Source organism: Pituophis catenifer, unplaced genomic scaffold (genome assembly GCF_029215685.1).
Source record: "Pituophis catenifer annectens isolate HBS135680 unplaced genomic scaffold, rPitCat1.0.hap2 SCAF_9, whole genome shotgun sequence".
NCBI classification, from domain to species: Eukaryota; Metazoa; Chordata; class Lepidosauria; order Squamata; family Colubridae; genus Pituophis; species Pituophis catenifer.
In genome coordinates this window covers 7,311,480-7,332,060 of record NW_027256889.1, presented here as the reverse complement: position 1 = coordinate 7,332,060, position 20,581 = coordinate 7,311,480, and the positions used below count along the sequence as shown (strand labels likewise).

The following is a 20,581-nucleotide window of genomic DNA, read 5'->3' as shown; positions in this document are numbered from 1 at the left end:
TAGAAGAAAGTAAGATTAGCAAATGAGGACTGAAAGTGTCTTTTGCATCAAGCCCCGCCCAACTGAGGTGAGGTCATAGGTCTATGACGTACGCTTGCGTCATAAATTATCCTTGACGTCACCGCAACGGGAAGAATAAAGGCAAAGTTGCTTTGGCAACCTAGTCACACAAACTCGCCCTCCTCTGCTTCTGCTGAAAGAAAAGTTGGTTCCGCTCTGGCATTGGTTACTATGAGCTGTCTCTCAAAAACATTGTCTAATCGCCTCACCGTAATCGGAAGGCTGAGTTAAGATTGCATTCCAGGGGCGGGACTATTCCATAGTCCTTTGTGAGCCGTATGACAGAATGAATAGAGAATAATGGTCCTATTATGAATCGGGAAAAGGCGGGAATATAGTCCATCTAGCCAATTGAAATGAAAGAGAGGCGGGCATAAACGACCTAATTTCCCAAATCTCTTTGTGGGTGGCGCAGTTCGGAAATATCTGTCCAATGAAGAACAAGAAAGCCAATGACAGATAGACAGCTATGCTAAATTAGAAGATCCGAAACGGGGAACTCGTCTAAAAAGAATCCAATCAGCTTCTCGTATAGAATAGAGTGACAACCCGAGGAACCAATGGCCTCTCATCCGCCCCTGCAAGGCGACAGCGAGAACCCCGCGCAGTCTTCAGAAGAGAAGCCGGGAGCTAAGATGGCGGCCGCCGACGGAGATGACTCCCTTTATCCTATCGCTGTGTTGATCGATGAGCTGCGGAACGAGGACGTTCAGGTACGGCCCGATTCGGCGATCGTTCAGCTCTTGCTGAGGGAGACCAGCCGCGGGGAGAATATTTCAGGCCCGAGAACCCAGCTCCCGGCACGATGACCAATCAGGGACGGTCTTTTATCTGAGAAACCCGGATGGGAGTATTGAGAAACGGAGCCGGATTGGTCGCGAGAGGTCTCATTGGAGAACACCAAGAGGAAGCGGGTGGCTAATGAGAGCGGCTGTCTTATCTGTTTCTCCCCTCCTGCGGCAATGCAAGCAGCCGCGCGATTGGTTGGGCCATCCATTTCTCTGCTGGGGGGGGTGGGGGTGGGCGGGGGGGGTGTTGGTGGAAGAAAGGGAGGCAGGTCGTCTTATTTTTTTTTATAAAGCGTACTTGGGGAAGAGAGCGGAGGGTTCTGATTGGATCCTGCTTAGCTTGATTCAAGCTTCCTAGCCAATCGGTGAAGAGCCTTGGGGCAGCCGCTAGGATGGCTTCCTGGTTGTGGCATTTCTTTGCTGGGGGTGTTTTAGCCCCCCACCCCACCCCCTTCCCCCTGTTCCCTCTGCATGAAAGGCGGCAAGGGAGGGGCTGTCAATAGAGGATGCCGAGGTGGAGGGTAGCCCTTGATGGCTGAGGAAGGGGTGGAGTCTCCCCTCCCCACCCCTCTGGCTTCCGGGTGGATGCCCTCCAGATGTGTGGCTCTTCTTCTCCCACAATCCTGAGCTTTCTGGGGCGTCTCTGTTTGAGAAAACAGCTGGCCCAGTCATTCATTGTCTCCTGCTCTGGATGTTTCAAATCAGAATAGAATAGAGCTGGAAGGGACCTTGGAGATCTTCTGCGTGAGCTGCACTGGCTCCCAGTGGTCTTCTGGGTGCGCTTCAAGGTGTTGGTTATCACCTTTAAAGCGCTCCATGGCATAGGACCTAGATATCTTCGAGACCGCCTGCTGCTACCGATGACATCTCATCGACCTGTGCGCCCCCACAGAGAGGGCCTCCTCGGGGTGCCATCAGCCAAACAATGTAGGCTGGTGACCCCCAGGGGAAGGGCCTTCTCTGTGGGGGCACCTACCCTCTGGAACCAGCTGCCCCCAGAGATAAGGAGAATCCAAGACCTCAGTGCCTTCCACCGTGCCCTTAAAACCTTCTTTTTTCAGCAAGCTGGGCTGGCTTAACTTTTTTTTTCTTAATTTTTTAAATGTTTTAAATGGGTTCGTTATTGTTCTTAAATTACAGGGCCAAATTTATATATATTCTTTTAATATTATTTTAATGTTTGTAATTTATGTTTTTATTCGGCTGTACACCGCCCTGAGTCCTCAGGGAGAAGGGCGGTATATAAATTGGAAATAAATAAATAAATAAATAAAATCTTCTAGTCCAGCCCCTCCTCCCCCTCAAGCAGGAGAATTTATACCATCTCAGAGAAGGGTGGCTCAGTGGCTACGACGCTGAGCTTGTCGATCAAAAGGTCGGCAGTTCAGCGGTTCGAATCCCTAGTGCCGCATAACGGGGTGAGCTCCCGTTCCTTGTCACAGCTTCTGCCAATCTAGCAGTTCGAAAGCACGTAAAAAGAAAATGCAAGTAGAAAAATAGGGACCACCTTTGGTGGGAAGGTGACAGCGTTCTGTGCGCCTTTGGCATTGAGTCATGCCGGCCACATGACCACGGAGATGTCTTCGGACAGCGCTGGCTCTTCGGCTTTGAAACGGAGATGAGCACCGCCCCCTAGAGTCGGGAACGACTAGCACATATGTGCAAGGGGGAACCTTTACCTTTCACAGACAAGGGACTGTCCAGTCTCTTCTTAAAAACCTCCAGTGATGGAGCACCCACGATTTCTGAAAGGCAAAATGTTCCACTGGTTTAATGGTCGATGGAGATTCTCAGTCATCCAGGTCATGGTTGTCCCCAAAGGTCGTAAATAATAAAGGCAGGATACAAAATAAGTAAAATTAAAAAAAAAAAAAGCCTTAGCCACCCAAAGGTACTTTTTAATTTTTTTTTCCAAGAGGCAACTGGGCTTTTTTGTTTTTCTTTTGAAGATGCTGAAGGAGCTTCTTGGAGGAGAAGCGAAACGTTTTTTTTTTGGGGGGGGGGGGGAAACACCAGAAAGTCCAGTTGCCTTTGTAAAAAAAACACCTTTGGGAGACTGCTGTGGATGTGCAAGGAAAAAAACAACAACAACTTAGGCTCTCTTGTTGCAGGAGTAGCTTTAGGAACGAGAGTCACTCGGTCTGGTGAGCAGCCAGCCAGTAGGATCCAGCCACCTTTATGTGCTGTAAAATGGTTCTGGTCTGTCTATTGGGTCGGTGTCTCTCAAGCTTGGTGACGGTAAGCTGCAAGGACTTCAACTGCTGGGAAACTGAGAACTTGAAGTTCATGCATCTTATTCAGGGATGTCAAACTGGCGGCCCACAGGCCGGATGCATCATGCACAGGCCATGCCCACCCTGGCTCCACAAAGGCAAAAAGCATCGTGATATGTCACATGACGCGATCGAGCTTGGAAACCCGTGCATCCTTGCCCCATGGTTGAGATACACTGCCTTGCAATAAAGTCAGAGCAAATAGGGATCCAGGTGATGGAATTGAATCTTAAGAGGGGTGCAGTCCTTTCTGGAAGCCAGTAAATCTCATTATGACTTTGAGCAAATGAACCTCCTAAGCAGTGAGGCCTGTGTCCTTCAGAATAGAAATAGAATGGAATAGAAGTCTTTATTGGCCAAGTGTGACTGGACACACAAGGATACATATAATGTATCCTTGGGTAACATATATCACAATGTACATATAAACAGCAAGTAATAGGTCACAGATGATCAGTCAGACTCTTGAAACTGAACTAATGCAGCAGAATGGGATACAACTGTATGCATCTGAACCTTAAACAAGGCATCTCCAATTGAATAACCCATCAACGGTAGGGGAGAAAAAACACCATCTTGTTGTTTGAAGATAGCGCCCCCACCACTATCACCATTTCTTTCCCAGTTTACACTCATATACATGCTTCACTTGGAAAGGAATCCAGTGTCTATTGGAGATGAATGGAAGCAATACACCAGGATAGTGCTAAATGGTCACCTAAAGGAGCAGTCTGTAGTTTTTAAATAGATAATATATATCTGACCTTAAAGGGTGCTTAATGTATCCCAAGTAAATGCAGAATAAAAGCATTATTATGTATTAGTCACCAGATGTAAACAGCAGTTCTGTAGCTTTTGAGTGAGGAAAAAAAGGAAAAAGGTGAAGTCTTGCTGAGTGCAGTTATATTCATTATGTCCTATCATTATATCTTAGTAGTATATGATCAGGGTTATTCAGTTGGAGATCCTGACAGTTCATACAGTCATAATTTATAGAAAGATTCAGAAAAGTCAACATGTACTAGACATATAGGCAAGGAACGGACATCTATTTATAAAATTGGAATAAAACAGTTCTAGTAGTTTCTACTAAAATTGTGATTTATGTTAGCCATACATACTATTTTTATCTGTATCTGTGATTATATACTGTAGATGAGAAGAGTAATACAGATTTGTATGTTTGAATAAGTATATGAAATGGGGCACCTGCTGCCATGTGGGTGGATTATGAAGATGAGTCCAAAATTGGAGTGCTTTATTAATGCCATAATAGTTGCAGTTATCTGCAAAGTCAGTATTCAGCATTCAGAAAAAAGTGGCAGTTTTCTCCTAAGGTTCATCATCTGTGTGAATCTATTCCTTGCATTTCTCCCTCCCATATGCAGCTTCGTCTGAATAGCATCAAGAAACTCTCTACCATTGCACTGGCCCTGGGCGTCGAGAGGACGCGCAGCGAACTCTTACCTTTTCTCACAGGTAAATGAAAATACACGGCAAGATAGGAAATAGAATATGGAACTAGCCTAGAAACAGTTTGGGCATATTTCTGTTCCAGTCATTTATTTTTGAGGATTGCAGTGTGCCTGCTCCGTGAGCATATGAAGGTCCTGAAGAGTACTGCGATATCCTTTACGCCATGCTCATTGGGAGTGAAATTTCACTGGGGCTAAATCTTTGCTGATCTGCATTAACTCAAGGATGTTTCAGTTGTCAAACGATCCTCTTTATGGACAGTTAATCTTCTCGCTTCAGTTTTCATTTGTCACCAGAAATTTTAGTGACAAGTAATATCTAAATAAGTTAATCATCTTTATTCATAAACTGAACAAAAAGAAAAGATTTGTAGAAATACAGTGTCCTCGGACCTACACCTGTATCTCACAGTAATCAAATCTGAAATTGTATGCCAGACTTCCCCTAACATGAAGCATGGCAGACGTTTTGCCCAATAGCTCCATTCCTGACCAGTGATCATGCTGGCCTGGGGTTGATTGAGGTTGTAGTTGAACAGATATGGAATCATATCCTGTAAGCAGTGTCACCAAGGTTACCCTTGGAAGTTGTATAGAGTATTCTATGTTCTAAACTATTCAAATTTTGCCCAGTATTGTTTCTTCCCAAGACAGTTTGTGAAATATTGATGAAGTTCTGTTAAATTGGATATGGTTCTGCCATGGTTCATTGGTATTACTTCAAATCTCTCCTTAGATTTCTTAAAATCCATGTTCTCATAGTCATTTAAACTCAGTATTATTTATTACTTAAAATAAATACCATGTTTCCCTGAAAATAAGACCCTGTCTTATATTTTTTTGAACCCTGAAATAAACACTTGGCCATATTGCCATGCGCTCAAGAGCCTGGTTGGGCTTATTATCAGGGGATGTCTTATTTTGGGGGAAACAGGATATCAGTCCAGCTATTCAGAGACTCTTTTTGGCTGCCTGTCAGTTCTCCCTGTACATATGGAAGGATAATAAAATAAAACAGAATTGGCACTTTACATTTTTTGTTCTAAGAATATACAGACTTTGTCTTACTTTTTGTTGGTTTCTCGTTTTTTAACTTCTTGCAGACACTATTTATGATGAGGATGAAGTGTTACTTGCTCTGGCAGAACAGCTGGGAACATTTACAGCTTTGGTCGGGGGGCCAGAATATGTCCACTGCTTGTTGGTAAGTTTCTGTGAAGGGCTCAGGAAGAGTGACTAACACAGAGGGAAAATGAAACCACTTCTGTTCCTTCCAAAAGATGAAATTGGGGTACGCATGTTGTTACATGCCCAGAGATGACCAAGCTGCTGATAAGTTAGCCTGGGTGGTTTAGGATCCTAGATCATCATCATCTTTTAACGACCCCATAATCCCTTGCGGGGTGGAGTCTGGGCAACTGAACGGAGCTAGCAGTTTAATGGCCGGATGCCTTTCCTGTCGCCAACGTGGAGCTTTGTTCAGCAGATATATTCTCAGCGTGCCCAGAGAGAGAAATAGCTGCCTCTGCCTAGGATCGAACTCACAGCCTCCTGATTGTGAGGCGAGAGCTCCATCTCTAGGTCACCGCACCACTCCTGGTTTAGGGTCCTAGATGGTTTGGTTAACTAGTAAAGAAAATGTTTATTCGCTACCAAATTAATAAAAGTGTTAAAATGATATATGGTGATCATTGTTTGATTCCTTATCATAGGTGGATTTAATGGTACATGGGATTTTTTTTTTCCAAATCTTTGAATTGCACCCAGATAGAACACTATGACTGGAATGTCACTCATCCCATTTGAACGCACAAATCCCAATTTTCGATCATACTCCTTGCTCCCTGTGTAGACTTTCTTACCTTCTTCTCTTGTCAAAAAAGAGAGGAATTACTTAAATTCTTATGGTGAACCCAAATGAACAAGGCGGTAATTAAATTATGGCAGAGAGCTCTTTTGTTTTTCCTTCTTGGTGGTTCATGCAAGATGCATATGTAATGCGCCATTTCCTCCCTCTTTCTCCAGCCCCCACTCGAAAGCCTTGCTACGGTTGAGGAGACGGTGGTGCGGGACAAGGCCGTGGAGTCCTTGAGGGCAACCTCCAATGAACATTCTCCAGCTGACCTCGAGGCTCACTTTGTGCCCCTGGTGAAGCGCCTGGCGGGGGGTGACTGGTTCACCTCTCGCACCTCTGCTTGTGGCCTCTTCAGCGTCTGTTATCCCCGAGTTTCCAGCTCAGTTAAAGCTGACCTCCGCCAGTAAGTCATGTGACTTGCAGTCGAAATTGGGACCCCGTTATAAAATTCTGAGTCATCAAAACAGAAGAAATTCTTCCTGTCCCAATATGTTGCAGTTAATAAGTTTCTACCTTCCTTTTTTTTTTTTTTTTTTTTTTTTTTTTGGCAGATATTTCCGAAACTTATGTTCGGATGATACTCCAATGGTGAGGCGAGCCGCAGCCTCCAAACTGGGCGAATTTGCTAAGGTCTTGGAACTGGAATATGTCAAAAGCGAGATCATTCCCATGTTTTCGAACCTGGCGTCTGACGAGCAGGTCTGTATGGTCTCGCGTTAGCCTGGGGGTGATAAAGGGAGTAAGTTGAACCCAAGAAGTGGGCTGTCTACCCCTTGTGTTCTTGGTGAGGAAGATCTTCCATAAGAGCCTCAGTGGCGCAGTGGTTAGAGTGCAGTACTGCAGGCTACTTCTGCTGATTGCCGGCTGCCTACAATTTGGCAGTTCGAATCTCACCAGGGTCAAGGTAGACTCAGCCTTCCAGCCTTCCGAGGTCGGTGAAATGAGGGCCCAGATTGTTGGGGGCAATAGACTGACTCTGTAAACCACTTAGAAAGAGGGCTGTAAAAGCACTGAAGCTTTTTACTAGGTTCAGGTATATAAGTCTAAATGGTATTGCTAGGGAAGGAGGGAAGGAAGGCAGGCAGGCAGGCATGGTAACACGCTTGTTATAATGCAGTATAGCAAGCTAACTCTGCTCACAGTCAGGAGTTCAATCCTGACCTGCTCAAGTTTGATTCAGCCTTCTGTCCTTCCGAGGTAGGTAAAATGAGGATCCAGATTGTTGGGGGCAATAGGCTGACTCTGTAAACCGCTTAGAGAGGGCTGTAAAGCACTGTGAAGCAGTATATAAGTCTAAGTGCTATTGCTATGTTACACACAGGACTCTGTGCGCTTGTTGGCTGTGGAGGCCTGTGTTAATATTGCTCAGCTCCTGCTTCAGGAGGACTTGGAGTCCTTGGTGATGCCGACGTTACGACAAGCAGCCGAGGACAAGTCTTGGCGAGTCCGTTACATGGTGGCTGAGAAATTCACGGAGGTTTGTACAAATAACTTGTCTATTTTGAAAATTGCATTTGCTTCATTTTTGAAAGTTAAATGACCATAAATGTTAAAAATGTAGCAGTGCTTTTGTTCTTCTGTCCACCACTGTCAGTTCTACGGACCGAGAGTTTTTGGGGTAGAATTATTTCTGGCAGGGAGGAATGTTTTGCTGTTTGGAGTGTTTGCATGGTCAGTTTTGGGACTTGATTTTTTTTTTTCTCCTCCTCCTATAGCTCCAGAAAGCTGTTGGGCCAGAAATCACAAAAACTGACTTGGTCCCGGCCTTCCAAAATCTCATGAAAGACTGTGAAGCCGAAGTGCGAGCAGCAGCCTCCAGCAAGGTCAAAGGTGATTTTTAATCCATATCGATACTGTTTTGATATTTACATACAATTTCCCTGTACAGGTAGCCCCCGAATTACAGCCTTTCGCTTAGCCACTATTCAAAGTTACAGCAGCACTGGGAAAAATGGCTTGAAGCCGTTGCAGCATCCCCATAGTTACGTGATCAAAATTTGGGTGCTTGGCAACCAGCTTATATTTTACAAGAGTTGCAGCATCATGTGAGCACCTTTTGCAACCTTCCTAGCTGTCTTTTTTACCAGCAAAGTCAGTGGGAAAAGTCAGATTCACTTAACAATTTTACGATTCACTTATCCACAGTGATTCACTTAACCATGGCAAAAAAGCTCATACAATTGGGCGTGGCTCACTTAACAACTGCCTTGTTTAGTAGTGGAAACTCTAGTCCCAGTTTGTCTTGTAAATCAAGGACTACCCGTATAAAGGGCTTCCTGAAAGGGATGGACTTCTGGGCAAGAAAAGAAGAATTTGAATTATTAAATAAAACTAGTTGTAATTGTTGTAAGCAGCCACTTTTTTTTTTTTTTAATTTGATTTATATGCCGCCCTTCTCCGGAGACTCAGGGCGGCTTACAATGCGTTAAGCAATAGCCTTCATACTTTTGTATATTTATACAAAGTCAGCTTATTGCCCCCACAAACTGGGTCCTCATTTCACCTACCTTAGAAAGGATGGAAGGCTGAGTCAACCTTGAGCCTTGGAGAGATTCGAACCAGCAGTAAATTGCAGGCAGCTGTGTTAATAACAGGGTGCATAACCACTGTACTATCAAGGCTCTTGATGTGTAGACATAAGGAAATTGTCTGGATCCAGTTGTAGGAAGACTTAAGTTTTCAGATCAGAGTTCAGGAAGACTTTTTGTGTATAGTTTTGCAGATGAGTATAGTATCTCTTATGTTGGGCCGGAAAGGTTTAAGTACTTAGTTGATAATTAGGAAAAAAAAATATTACCTGGGTGAAATCTGCACTGAAATTCTTATTTCTCCATCTTTCTTTCCCAAGAATTCTGTGAGAATTTGTCTCCCGATTGCCGTGAAAACATCATCATGACTCAGATTTTGCCCTGTATCAAGGTACGTACCAGGAACTCACCTTCTCTAGTAACCTTTGAGCAGTTCTTATAAGCATCAGCTCAGAGTTTTAGTTGGCTCAGTCAGAGGCATGCTTGCAGAAGGCTGAAGAAGGCATGGAAGAGTTGTCCTTAAAGAGGACAAGGACAAGGAAAGCCGTTGCTTGCGTCTGCCTCTAAGACAGTGTTTCTCAACCTTTGTAGCTTGAAGATGGGTGGTCTTCAACTCCCAGAATCCCCCAGCCAGCGCTGCTGGCTGGGGGATTCTGGGAGTTGAAGTCCACCCATCTTCAAGCTACAAAGGTTGAGAAACACTGCTCTAAGACGTTGATGTTCACAAGGTGACCAAATTGTAGAGGGAATCCGACTGACTTCCTCTATGAGTGTGTGTTGTAGATGTGAGTGCCTGATTGTAGAAGTTTAGAATACATTGTCTTATTGAACTGTAGTTCAATATTCCATTGGTGTGAATACATTGGCTTATGGAACTGTAGTTCAATATTCCAGCTGTTTATTACAATCAACAAATAAAATGGCAGCAGTGGTGTGTATAAAGGCAGTGAGACTGGAGGCATTGCATAAATAGTTTGTGGTGTCCTAAAATATGTCCTTTTATCATCTAGGAACTAGTATCAGATGCCAATCAGCACGTGAAATCAGCTTTGGCATCCGTGATTATGGGATTGTCTCCTATTCTGGGCAAGGACAATACAATTGAGCATCTTTTGCCTCTCTTCCTGGCTCAGCTCAAAGATGAGGTGAGTATTCCCCCCCCTCCCCTTTTTGAGGTCACTTAAGAGTCTTTGTGGTTAACTGTTGCAGGTGAACATTAGTTTTATCTGCTCAGATGGCTTCACTGCACTGAGATTAGTGAGTAAGGATAATTAAAGAAAATCTATTGGTTAGTGCCGTGTTTCTCAACTTTGGCCACTTAAAGGTGTGCGGATTTCAACCCCCAGAACTCTGCAAGTTGAAATCCACAGATTTGAAAAATTGCCACGGTTGAAAAACACTTGAGTTAGTAATAAGGCCAGTGGTGGCATTCAGCCAGTTTTATCTAGTTTGGGCGAACTGGTAGCGGCAGCTGTGGGAGGCTCCGCCCACCCGCCCAGACATCATCACGTCCCGTTTTCGACGCTCTGCACTGAAGGTCCTGCGAATGCGCAAAGATGATGTGCGCGAGCACGCTCCCATTTGCAAACCAGTAACGAAGGTAAGTGAATACCACCACTGAGTAAGGCATGTATAATCACCACTAGTTAAACGAATTTAGATTATCTATAGAAGACACTTCCTAGTCCTAGGATGAATAGTTTTCTGAATAGTATCAACTGCACTTGTTGTACAGGATTTTTTTTCCAAAACCTCACAAGTAGTTTCATTAGTATTGCCATCTTTTAGCTAATCAGAAAGTTGAAAATTTAACTTTGATTCCTTTTTTCATCTTACCTGAGTTCTTACCTGAACCTCCCCTTAAACTAGCACGACAGGAAGCATTTTAGAAATGACAGTTGAGGTAGGAGCTCTTCTCCCATTCTCATCTGCTCTTTTTCTGCAGTGCCCTGAAGTCCGGCTCAACATAATCTCCAACCTGGACTGTGTGAATGAAGTGATTGGCATCCGGCAGTTGTCTCAGTCTCTGCTGCCAGCAATTGTGGAGTTGGCAGAGGATGCCAAGTGGCGTGTGCGGTTAGCTATTATTGAGTACATGCCCCTGTTAGCTGGACAGCTGGTGAGTGTGGGTTTTGTTTTGTTTTGTTCTGATCTTTTGAAAATAACTGTAAACATTTGAGCTTTTTAGTCAGCAACCTGGACATTATTAAATCAGTTAGAACGTGAATAGCCACAGGTGCTTGTAGAGTTCCTGCTTTTCTGTGATTAATTCTGCTAGGGCTGTTTTGTCAAAACCTCCCCAAATTGGATGACTATCTGCTGAGTTGCCCTGCAGTGTCTACTAATTGAACAAAGTCTGTTTCTCCAGATTTCTGTTTTTGTTCTGTTGGTTTGGTTTTTTTCTTGTTGTTTAAACAATGAAAATTCTATAATCTTATTTGTAACCTTGCAATTCATAATCCTTGCTGATTCATTTGCTGTAACTTTAATGTTCCCTGTCTTCAGGGTGTGGAATTCTTTGATGAGAAGCTCAACTCCCTTTGCATGGCCTGGCTAGTGGATCATGGTAAGACTTAGATCCTGATAACTGATATTGGTTAGTTTCTCCTTTACCAGTCATCTCCTGTAACATTTGGTCACAATTGTGCACATCGCTTCTAAGTTGCCCAGTACATGTCTGGGAAGGTACAGTACCAAATCTGAAGATGGCTGTATTTTTACAAGTAGTTTTTCACTTACGACCAGTTGTAGACACCCAAAAGGCACTTACAACCTGGTTCCAAAGTTTTGATGGTTGCCTGCACCCCCAAGTTGCAGGGGAAGGATACTGTAAAATCTCCATTCCCTCCCCAATCCAGGGGAAGGTTACTGCAAAATCCCCATTTCCTTCCGATCAGCTGAGACTTGGGAGGTTGAGAATAGATGAGTAGATGTGTGTGGGGCCAGTCAGAGGTGGTATTTACTGGTTCTCCAAGCTACTCAAAATTTCCGCTACCGGTTCTCCAGAACTGGTCAGAACCTGCTGAAACCCACCTCTGGAATAGAAGCACACTTTCTTTCACCTCAGCTGCTGAAGATTTATTTGATTAATTGATTTTTATTTTGGAATAAAACAAACCTAATATTCCTTCCTTCCCCTATTTTCTCAACAACAACAACCCTGTGAAGTGTATTGGACTGAGAGAGGGTGACTGGCCCAAAGTCATCCAGCTGGCTTTCATGCCTAAGGCAGGACTAAAACTCACAGTCTCCTGGTTTGCAAGCTGGTGCCTTAAATCACCAGACCAAATTTTCATCCCAATTACCTGTAGAAGAAAGAGGCTTTAGCTCAAGGGGAGAATATAAGTTAAAGTAGTTACTTGGCTTTTGGCCCACATTTTTAAAATTCAGTGCTTTCCCCCAAATAGTAGTCTAGAGCACTGAAAGCATATTTCAGAATTAATGGAATCCATTGTGTCAGCAATTTTCTCCAGCTGAGAAAATGAATCACTAAAGGCTTTTAGCACTAAAGTAAAAGAGGTTGAGTCACATTTCGGTATTTAATGGGATAATCTTTTCTAGCAATTAAATTCAGATTTAATGCAAGTACATTAGGGGGGAAAAAACATTACAACACTAGCTTTTCTTCATCTGGTTTTTTTCCTTTTCAAACAGATTATTCAGCATGCGGCATTCATATAATTTTCAGTTATTTTTATTATATTTTGTATCATTTTGAGCATGTTAATGATAACCGTGAATTTGTGCTTTTTGGTCTCATTCTCACCTAATAAAATATGCTACCAGCAGTGAGTTCAAGCTCTGACTAGTAATTATATAACATGGTTAAAAGCTCATTTTCAACCTAGAAATTCACTGTCAGTTTCAGTTATTTCTGGGATAGGGTACAGAGTAGCTACAGCATTAAATGAGGATATAAATTGCCGGTGGAAGCCAACTGTAGCAAAGCTCTCACAATTATATTTCAGGTTCATCTACCATCGGTTCCAGTTGGATAGGAAAGAGGTAATGCAGACTGTAAAAGAATACAGTTGGCTCAATTAGAAATGCTGCCTGTGGCATAAAATAGAACTGGTTTCCCATGCTTGTGTTCCAAGAAAATGTATAGATAGGACTCAACCAAAGAATAGTAATTTGGCCAGTGTCAAATGTACAATAGAAGCACAGTCAGTCACACTCTCTCTAATAAAGGAGAATATTTATAGCTCAGTGTTGAAATGAAGAGTCCCTGGTGCTCTCTGAGCTTGCTTGTTTCTTGCAGATGTTTCATTACCCTAACTAGGGAGTAGAGTAGAGAGTAGAGTAGCGTAGAGTGGAGTAGAGTGGAATAGAATAGAGTAGAATATGGAATGAAGAATAGAACAGGTCAGGACAGAACCTTGGAGGTCTTTTAATCCAGCCCCCTGGTCAAGCAGGAGAACCTATACCATTTCAGACAAGTGACTATCTTAAGTTTCTTCTTAAAAACCTCCAGTGATGAAACATCCACAACTTCTGAAGGCAAGCTGTTCCACTGGTTAATTGTCCTCACTGTTAGAATTAAGATTCTCCTTAATTCCAGGTTGCTTCTCTCTTTGGTTAGTTTCCAACCATTGTTTCTTGTCCTGCCTTCCGGTGCGTTGGAAAATAATTTGACACCCCCCCTCCCCCCTTCTTTGTGGCAGTCCCTCAAATACTGGAATAATGCTATCATGTCACCCCTACTCCTTCTTTTTTCTAGATTAGCCAGACCCAAATCCTGCAGCCGTTCTTCATACTGTTTACTCTCCCGGCCATTGATAATCTTAGTTGCTCTTCTCTGAACTTTTTCCCCCTCTGACTACCACCAGTGACGTTACCTAATTAGGGTAATGAAACGTCTGCCCAGAGAGCATCAAGGACCCCTCACACTCTCTCTCTAATGAAAAAGTTTTTCTGCAGCCCCAAAGTATCTGCATTTTAGAGACAGGATTGTTTTTTTAAACAAAATCTTCAAGTTATTTTTTTCTCATAATCTTTGACACTCTCCCATATCTCTGAATATCTCTTTGTGCTGCAGAGTTCATCTGTTGAAACAGAAAATCATGTCATTGCTGCAGGTATATCTCAAATCAAGTCTTAGGTTTTTACAGCAAGAACTTGGCTCCCTTAGTCTTCTGTGTATTTCTATTCTAGAATACGTGTCCTAGCTTTAATCTGTCCTGTGTCTTATTACGTCCCTCATGCAGTTTATGCCATCCGAGAAGCAGCCACCAGCAACCTTAAGAAGCTTGTGGAGAAGTTTGGCAAGGACTGGGCCCATGCCACAATCATTCCCAAGGTGCTGGCCATGTCCAATGACCCCAACTACCTTCACCGCATGACTACGCTGTTCTGCATCAATGTGAGTTGGGGAAGGGAGTTGGGAGCGCAAAAAAAAAAAAGTGGGACCAATTGAGGGAATGTGGAAAGAGGTGTGTGCACTGGTTGTGAAGAATCAGTGTATGAACTATGATAAGTTAAGAATTGTCATTTGTTGTGGCCCATCAGTGGCCTGTAGCTAGTAACTGATTCCGACAGCGAGGAGGCTGGTGTGCTGTGCCAGCAGCCTGTGCAGCTGGCACTTGAGTCGGACAATGAGGAGGCTGGCACCACATCGTGCCAGAGGCAGGGATTCAGCCAGGGCCTTCAGAAGCTCCAGAAGCTCCCATAAGTGAAGAGGAAGAAGAGGAGGAGCCTCTTCTCGATGCACGGGCGTGCAGAGCTGCCAAAAGGCAGGAGTGGCTCCTCACGAGGAGGTCTCCTCGAGAGTAAGGCTTGGGGCTAATTGGCCACTCCCTTAGCCTATTTAAGGAAGGATGACGACTGAGGCAATTTGCAGGGAACAACTTCGTTCACTCTCCTTCGCGTCTTGATCTTAGTTCTCTGCAAATTGCTTCTGGGCTTTCTGCCAACCATAGTAAGATTACGATTATTTATTCTTTGGATTCTTGTAATTAATAGCCTTTGTTTGAAAAAAACTGATTTAATTTAGTAAACTAAGGTTTGTACAGACTTTGTGTGTGCTGCGTTCTTTGGGGTCCGTAGTTGGGGCAGAACATTATTCTGGGGTTTTCTGATTGGAGAGAACAGTTGGCCTTGTTAGGGAACTGAATCAAAGAGCTGCACAACGAGGTCAGCATAAGCCTAGCTCCAAAACAGCAAACTTCCTAAATAATAAGAGCTCATCAGATCCAAGTTGCACAGGGCCCTTCATCTATCTTCATCGCTCTTCCTTTGCTAGGTGCTGTCAGAGGTCTGTGGGCAGGAAATCACCACCAAGCACATGCTTCCCACGGTATTGCGGATGGCCGGCGATGCAGTAGCAAACGTTCGCTTCAATGTAGCCAAGTCACTTCAAAAAATTGGACCAATCTTGGATAATAGGTATGGGGAACAATAACTGTTGTTGATGCCATCCGGGTTTGGGGCTTATCTTGATCATTGGGGTGGGAGGAAATGAAGAGAGAGAAGCCATGGTGGCGCAGTAGTTAGAATGGCAGGCTAAACTCTGCCTACAGCCAGGGGTTTGATCCTGACCGGCTCAAGGTTGACTCAGCCTTCCATCCTTCCGTGGTGGGTGAAATGAGGACCCAGATTGTTGGGGGCAATAGGCTGACTCTGTAAACTGTTTAGAGAGGGCTAAACTGTTTAGAGAGTACTGTGAAACGGTATATAAGTGCTGTTGCTATAATGGAAATACTTGGATACAGGCTTTGTCTTCTGCCTACGTCTTCCCCCTCATTCCTTGCCTGTCTTTTTTTTCCCTCCAGCACCCTTCAGAATGAAGTGAAGCCAGTGCTAGAGAAACTCACCCAGGACCCTGATGTGGATGTCAAATACTTCGCCCAGGAGGCGCTGACTGGTGAGTGTGCTCTTCCGTGGTGAACTCAAGCCTACTTCCTTCCCTTCCCTTCCCTTCCCTGACTCCTTTCCCTTCTCTTCCCTACCCTTCTCTTCCCTTCACTGACTTCCTTCCCTTTCCTCCTCTTCTCTGACTTCCTTCCCTTCCCTTCCTTGACTCCCTTCCCGTCTTTCCTTTCCCTTCTTTTCCTTGACTAACTTTCCTTTCCTTTCCGTTTCCAAGGTGACTTCAAGCTCACTTGGCCTTTAGCCTGATCTTTGAATGCACCTGGTCCTTTGTTTTCCCTGCTGTTAGTTGTTTCCAGGAGGCAGCTTCCAGGAGAAGTTTTTTGATCAGCTCTTTTGTAACCACTTTAGAGAGGGAAATCTATTAGGTGCTTGTGATCTTGGGCCTAAGCTAGAGCAATGTTAATTTTATCTGTAAGGATTACCGTATTTTTCGGACTATAAGACGCACTTTTTTGTCTCCCAAAAGGGGGCGAAAATGTCAGTGCGTCTTATAGACCGAATATTGCCGAAGCCCCCGCCCACCCACCAGCCATTTTTTGGCCTCCTCACGCCCTGTTTTCAGGCTTTTTTTTGGCCCGTTTTGGGAGCTTTTTCAGCCCGTTTTTTTGGAAAAAATGGGCCAAAAAGCCTCACAAACAACCCCAAAAAAGCCCAAAAAAATGGACCAAAAAAAGCCCCCAAAATGGGAAAAAAAAGCATCGAAAATGGGCCAAAAAAAAAAGCCCCGGAAACAGACCCCAAAAAAGGGAGGCCAAAAACTTTTTTTTTTGTTTTTTGTTTTCCTCTTCTAAATTTAGGTGCACCTTAGTCCAAAAACTATGGTACTTCCCAAAGTTACCTCAAAGTCAGCATCAGGTTTCCCTTTGCAGCCAACCAAATATTTGTGGAAAGTGCAGAAGCAGAAGCTGAGGCCTGGGCAAGAGTTTAATAGATGTGAATCTTCTCCAAAGTTCAATCCCCTGATATTTCAGGGTTGGCTTCTTCGGATTCTTGGAGCAGCATGCTTCCTGAAGACCGGGACTGGGAGGTGGGGGGGTGGGAGACACTTTGTACACAGTTACTCAGGATCCAGGAATTGAGGGCAAGTTATATGTTTGAGATGATGTGGAAGTTGTATGTAGCAGAAGGCCCCACTTGCACCCTGCAGGGACCAACCAGTGAGCACCTAAACAGCTGGAGTCTGTACAGTGGGAGACTCTGGGCTTGGAACTCCCCTTTTCAAATTCATTCTAGCATTTGTGAGTAACAGTAGAGTGGTGCAGTGGCCTAGAGGTGGAGCTCTCGCCTCTCAATCAGGAGGCTGTGAGTTCGATCCTAGGTAGAGGCAGATATTTCTCTCTCTGGGCACACTGAGACTAAATCTGCTGAACAAACCTCCGCATTGGCGACAGGAAGGGCATCCGGCCATTAAAACACTCAGCTAGCTCCATTCAGTTGCCCAGACTCCACCCCGCAAGGGATTATGGGGTCGTTAAATGACGATGATGATGATTTGTGAGTAACAGTGTACAATGGGCACCGCACAACTGAATTTATCGCCGTTAATGAAAGAGTTTATTAGCTTTCATAAACTATGAACATTTAATATACTCTTTTCCTCTCTCTCCCATACAGTGTTGGCGTTAGTTTGAATCCGGGACCTAGCTCTGCTGTCTCTCCAACTTGGATGCTGCTGGGCCAACCATTTTTTCTCCCTTTTCCCTGCATGTGTATGACCAGCCCACCCATCTCCTATTGGATGTACATGATGGAATTAGGCCATGGCTGACTATCGTCCTCTCGGGAGCCCTACCTCCCTCTTCTCCTTCCCCTCCTCCTCTTAGCTCTGTGTTTTCAGAACCTTCTTGGGCAGCTGTGATATTTTCTCCCCTTCTCATAAATAGTCAGGTTCAACTTACAGTTTTGTTCCCACCATCCGGGGGCCGGAGATGACATCCTCTTCCCTCCCTCTCCCCCCCCCCCGCCCCCAGTTCTGTGAAACTTGCAAGAGAGACAGAGCAGGGGAAGGGAGGCAGAATCTATTCATTGAGGCCTCCTGTCACTTCTTGGCCACAGTTTGCATGGGAATGCCACCGCCATGCAGCGTGTAACTCTGCATGACGCCCCCCAGTTGAGCTTTCTCCCAATCCACGCTCGGCCTGGTCGGTCCCTTACCTTTTTCATCCCGATGATTAAAGCCGCCACCTTTTTCCCTCCTACTTGGCGTTGGAAGTATCAGTCAAATGGAAACGTTTTCCTTCATTCAAAATCAAACCCAGCAGCGTCGTTGCCTCGGTTTTTATTCCAGAGAAGGTAGAAGGGTAGTTGTTAAATCCTTGATTTAAATCTCTTGGTTTATCAGGCTTCGTAATACGGTGTTTCCCAGTTCCTCTGCATGCTTCTCTCCTGTGCCCTTTCTGTTCACGATACATTTCCTTTCCCTGGCCTTTGCTGGAAGGAGGTAGCTATTTGGCGCATGGGGATGTGTCTATGTGTATGTGTATGTGTGTGAGTGTGAGTGAGAGACAGACAGAAAGAGAGAAAGCTGTGAAGCCGTTGACATGGGCTGAAAAGTTGAAAACCCAAGTCGCTTTGGCTCATCACAGTGGGATGCTACCTCCAGGCTAAATTTAGCCCCATATTCCCACGGAACTTCCAAACGGGAACCGTTGCCAAATTCTGGTGGTGCAAAACGAAAAGCTGCTCTTTGATGAAAGAGACATCCATTGGTGGGAGAAGAGGGGACATTTGGGTGGTTTTCTCCAGCAGTGCTTGGATGATCCCATGGGCTCTTGATTGGTGGGAGTTCTGATTTCTTTTACTGTAGAAGTTCCTCCTCCCTTCCAGCTTTGCCTTAGTGATGTCCCAAGCTTTCCTTCTTCGGTACCTTTGGAGTTCCTTGCTGGTTGTCTCTCTAACATTGGCACTGGACATGCAAAAGAAGTCTGTATTCTAACCATTCATCCTCTAACACACAGACACAGACACACGCTCCCGTTAGCGGAACGTCATTTTAAAAACGTCAGAATTTTTGTGCGTGTGTATGTACACTTGTTTTATTTTTTTTTCTCCTCTCTCCGATTAATAAAATGCTCAATCGTTACTTAACAAGGCTGGGTAAGACTGAAGCTGGATCAGTGAATCTCTTTAAATGAGGGCGCGGCGGAAAACCAGTACCCATCCAGACATTCCTGGTCGCTCGAGTCTTTCTTCAGTTCTAGCCGAGAGAGCCAGGAGCAAAATAATGGAGTGTATACAGGTAGTCATCGACTTACGACTGTAATCGGGCCTCCCAGAGCGGTGGTCACGAAGTGAACCCATTGTTTGCTATAGGGTGGTTTTTCTGTGGATTCATAACTTTGGGAATTGGTCATAAGGTATCTTTTGGAGATCCATTGTAGCTTCAAACGGACGCTGAGCAAAAACTGAGAACTACCTGTAATTCAGCCGTGTTTAGAGGACTATCACTCCCCCTATTTATCTTAGAAAGTGATAGTTGACCGAGACCAAGGAATTGCGTCACATTGTGCAAGGTTTCCTTCCATTAAATTATGACCTACAAGCTAGGTCATTATTTATTTCCCACTGGAAAATAAGCCCTAGCATGATTTTTCAGGATGCTCATATAAGTCCTACCCCCAAAATTACCCCCAGTTAAGATCGTCAGCAGATGGAGGCGTTTAGTACTGTATTTACCCCCAAAATAAGACCTAACCGGAAAATAAGCCATAATGCGTCTTTTGGAGCAAAAATTAATATAAAACCCGGTCTTATTTTGGGGAAAACATGGTATTATTCGGGTTACAGTTGTTCTGTGTGTAAGAAAGACAGTGGATTGCTCTTCTCTCTTAAACAGATCACTTGAGTGCTTATACAGCATTGGATTTCCTCGTTCGGGGTTTTGTTTTGTTTTTGCCTGCATAAGCACAACACTTTTTACTTTGTTATGTTCCCTCAAAAGATACCTTGTGTAGTTTTTTTCCAGCTCCTGTTTGGTATTGTTCCTCAATCTCTGGCTCCTATTTCAAATGTTAAAATTTCCAAAAAAAATGTATTATTCCGGAGAATTTTTAATACTGCATTTGGTCCAGCTTTGACCTCTCATCAAGGCTAATTTCCATGTTGCATTTCCTTGGAGCAAGGTTCCTTGACCTTGGCCATTTTCAGACGTACCAGTAAAAGAGGATATTTGTAGTTTAGGATTGAACAGTAAGGGCCCTTGATATTCCCCGAGTTTGGTGGTTTTGCTTGTAGACATTTCACTACCGTACTAGACAGCATCATCAGTGCCACCACATCTGCAAGAAAGCAACCAACCTCAGCACTGTGGACCCTGCAGACTTTCAGATGTGTGGACCTCAATTCTGAAGTCCACACATAGGAAAGTGACTGAAAAACCCTGCCTTGGAGAGTAGCCTAGCTGCTTGGGAGCTGGATCAGGTCCTTCAGCTCGTGGAAAGATTTCAGTCACATCTTTTATGCCTCCAGTGTCTACATTCATTTATTTATTCTGCCCGCTTTTTCTATTCCAGTCATGCTTTGGCAAGGCAAACAAAACACACACACAAAAAAAACCCACCTGCATTGTTTCATTCGTTCCATCGTTGGCCATAATGAAAGGATCTATCTTTTCTGTAGTCGGGTTTATCAGATTCTGTTGTTACAATTAAACAGTGTGTTAACAGCTAGGCTGGTGAGAAGGAAAAGAAAGCAGGATTGACTTGTGAAGAAAATGGCATAAAACCGTGATGGC

At 44.2% G+C, this 20,581-nt stretch overlaps 1 protein-coding gene across 1 annotated transcript; it reads left to right on the top strand.

The window, feature by feature from the left end:
- The first annotated feature begins 664 nt into the window (after window positions 1–664).
- Window positions 665–18,956, top strand: PPP2R1A (protein phosphatase 2 scaffold subunit Aalpha). The gene is made up of 15 exons (XM_070949461.1): window positions 665–773; window positions 4,510–4,600; window positions 5,700–5,800; window positions 6,622–6,854; window positions 7,003–7,150; window positions 7,773–7,928; window positions 8,167–8,281; window positions 9,300–9,370; window positions 9,990–10,124; window positions 10,925–11,098; window positions 11,485–11,545; window positions 14,187–14,341; window positions 15,221–15,363; window positions 15,750–15,841; window positions 17,464–18,956. Exons 1-15 carry the CDS (start codon window positions 696–698, stop codon window positions 17,478–17,480), a joined length of 1,770 nt encoding a protein of 589 aa, XP_070805562.1. The 5' UTR covers window positions 665–695; the 3' UTR covers window positions 17,481–18,956.
- The last annotated feature ends 1,625 nt before the right edge of the window (window positions 18,957–20,581 follow it).